General features: G+C 36.4%; 1 protein-coding gene across 1 annotated transcript in view; it reads left to right on the forward strand.

The window, feature by feature from the left end:
• The window catches only part of LOC103523383 (phosphatidylethanolamine-binding protein 1-like), a gene marked incomplete at its 3' end in the record, with an annotated part of 11,163 nt that extends 10,139 nt beyond the window's left edge, over positions 1-1,024 (forward strand). Inside the window, exons 5-7 of the mRNA XM_008488434.3 lie at positions 44-173; positions 506-719; positions 943-1,024. Of these exons, the coding sequence (XP_008486656.2) occupies positions 44-173; positions 506-719; positions 943-1,024 (426 nt within the window). The remainder of the gene's footprint in view (positions 1-43; positions 174-505; positions 720-942) is intronic.
• Between the last annotated feature and the right edge of the window lie 577 nt (positions 1,025-1,601).

The following is a 1,601-nucleotide window of genomic DNA, read 5'->3' on the forward strand; positions in this document are numbered from 1 at the left end:
ATTATAAAAGCTCTACCTACATCAATATTGGCAATAATTTCATTTTCAGGTTGAATACCCTGGAGGTGTATCGGTAAACTTGGGCAATGTATTGACTCCAACTCAAGTCAAAGATCAACCTACTGTCACATGGAATGCAGACCCTAATCAAAGCTATGTTCTCTGCATGACTGGTATGTTACTTGGGTTTTCAAAAACCAGACCCTTACAACTTGGGTCAATGCTGTAACTAGTCCTTTGGAGAAAATATTGATTTGAGTCCAAGGACTTCTCTCAAATGTTCTTGTAAAAAGAAATTTAAAAGATAGGATCTTGTAAATTCTGCATCAGAGCACAATATTATTTTTGGCACAAAGTCTACTTGAATTTCTGATATTAATAAAGTTACGATCATTTTTGGATAGAACTTTTTTGGTTTAATTTGAAAAAATAATAATAATAATAATAATAATAATGCTAAAATAAGTAAGTGGATATTTACTTAAAGTAAACCATCCTATTCCAGATCCTGATGCTCCAAGCCGTAAGGAACACACTTATCGGGAATGGCACCACTGGCTTGTTGGAAATATCAAAGGTGGAAAGTTAGATGGAGCAGACTTCCTATCCGCATATGTTGGAGCTGGACCCCCACCTAACACAGGACTTCACCGTTATGTGTTTCTGGTGTACAAGCAGCCCAATTCCATTACCTTTGATGAAGCTCGTCTCCCGAACAAGTAAGATCTTGAAACAAACTGTTATTACACCCACAATAAAATGTTGTCATAATGGGAATTATAAGTAATTAACAATGTGATAAATAGGATATAAATCATATTAGGGACAACCCTTTTAATTAGGTACTCAGGTTCTATGAGGCCTTTTGCAACCTCACCTTTTTAACAACAACTTGAACTCCTCTGAAGTAGTGTAAAAAATTATGTTCCTTTTGTGTTTCAGCTCTCAAGATGGGCGAGCCAAGTTCTCCATTGCTAATTTTGCTGAAAAATACAAACTGGGTGAACCAAAAAAAATTTGCAAGGTGAGAGTTCGATTCCCGCCAGAAGGCGAACTTTATGCTAGATGACCTCACAATGTACGTAGTACCTACATAGCACTAGGTGCAGAATTAAAAATATTACGGAAAATCAAACAACCTCCGTGCCCGAGTGGGTATCACACTAGGCTTGCACTATGGAGGTAGAGCGTTCGATTTTCGGCGGGGGCGGAGTTTTTACGAATGAGGGAAATCAGAGTAAAGTTTGTTTTGAAACCATCAAACCTGGAAGGTTCTCATGTATCCACATTTTGAGCTCAATGAAAAATACATTAATGTTTTCAAACCATGTCACCTATGATCAATAAAATTGACTATGGCATTTAGATATGACACCTAGAATTAAATAATGATATATCACAAGGTAATATTATTGTGCCATGTGTATCCAACAGCTTTTTTTTACGATGAACTTTAAATTCTTTCCAAAACTAATTTAACTTCTTACTGTGATGCAACCATGCTGATTAAAGGAAGGAAACTATTGAATGGGGCTCAACCACTTTTTTTTTTCTTCGCTGATAAAGGAAGTTCGAAACACGCTGATTGCAATAGAAATGCT

The sequence above is a fragment of the Diaphorina citri genome, unplaced genomic scaffold, assembly GCF_000475195.1.
Source record: "Diaphorina citri unplaced genomic scaffold, Diaci psyllid genome assembly version 1.1 scaffold21217, whole genome shotgun sequence".
Lineage (NCBI taxonomy): Eukaryota > Metazoa > Arthropoda > Insecta > Hemiptera > Psyllidae > Diaphorina > Diaphorina citri.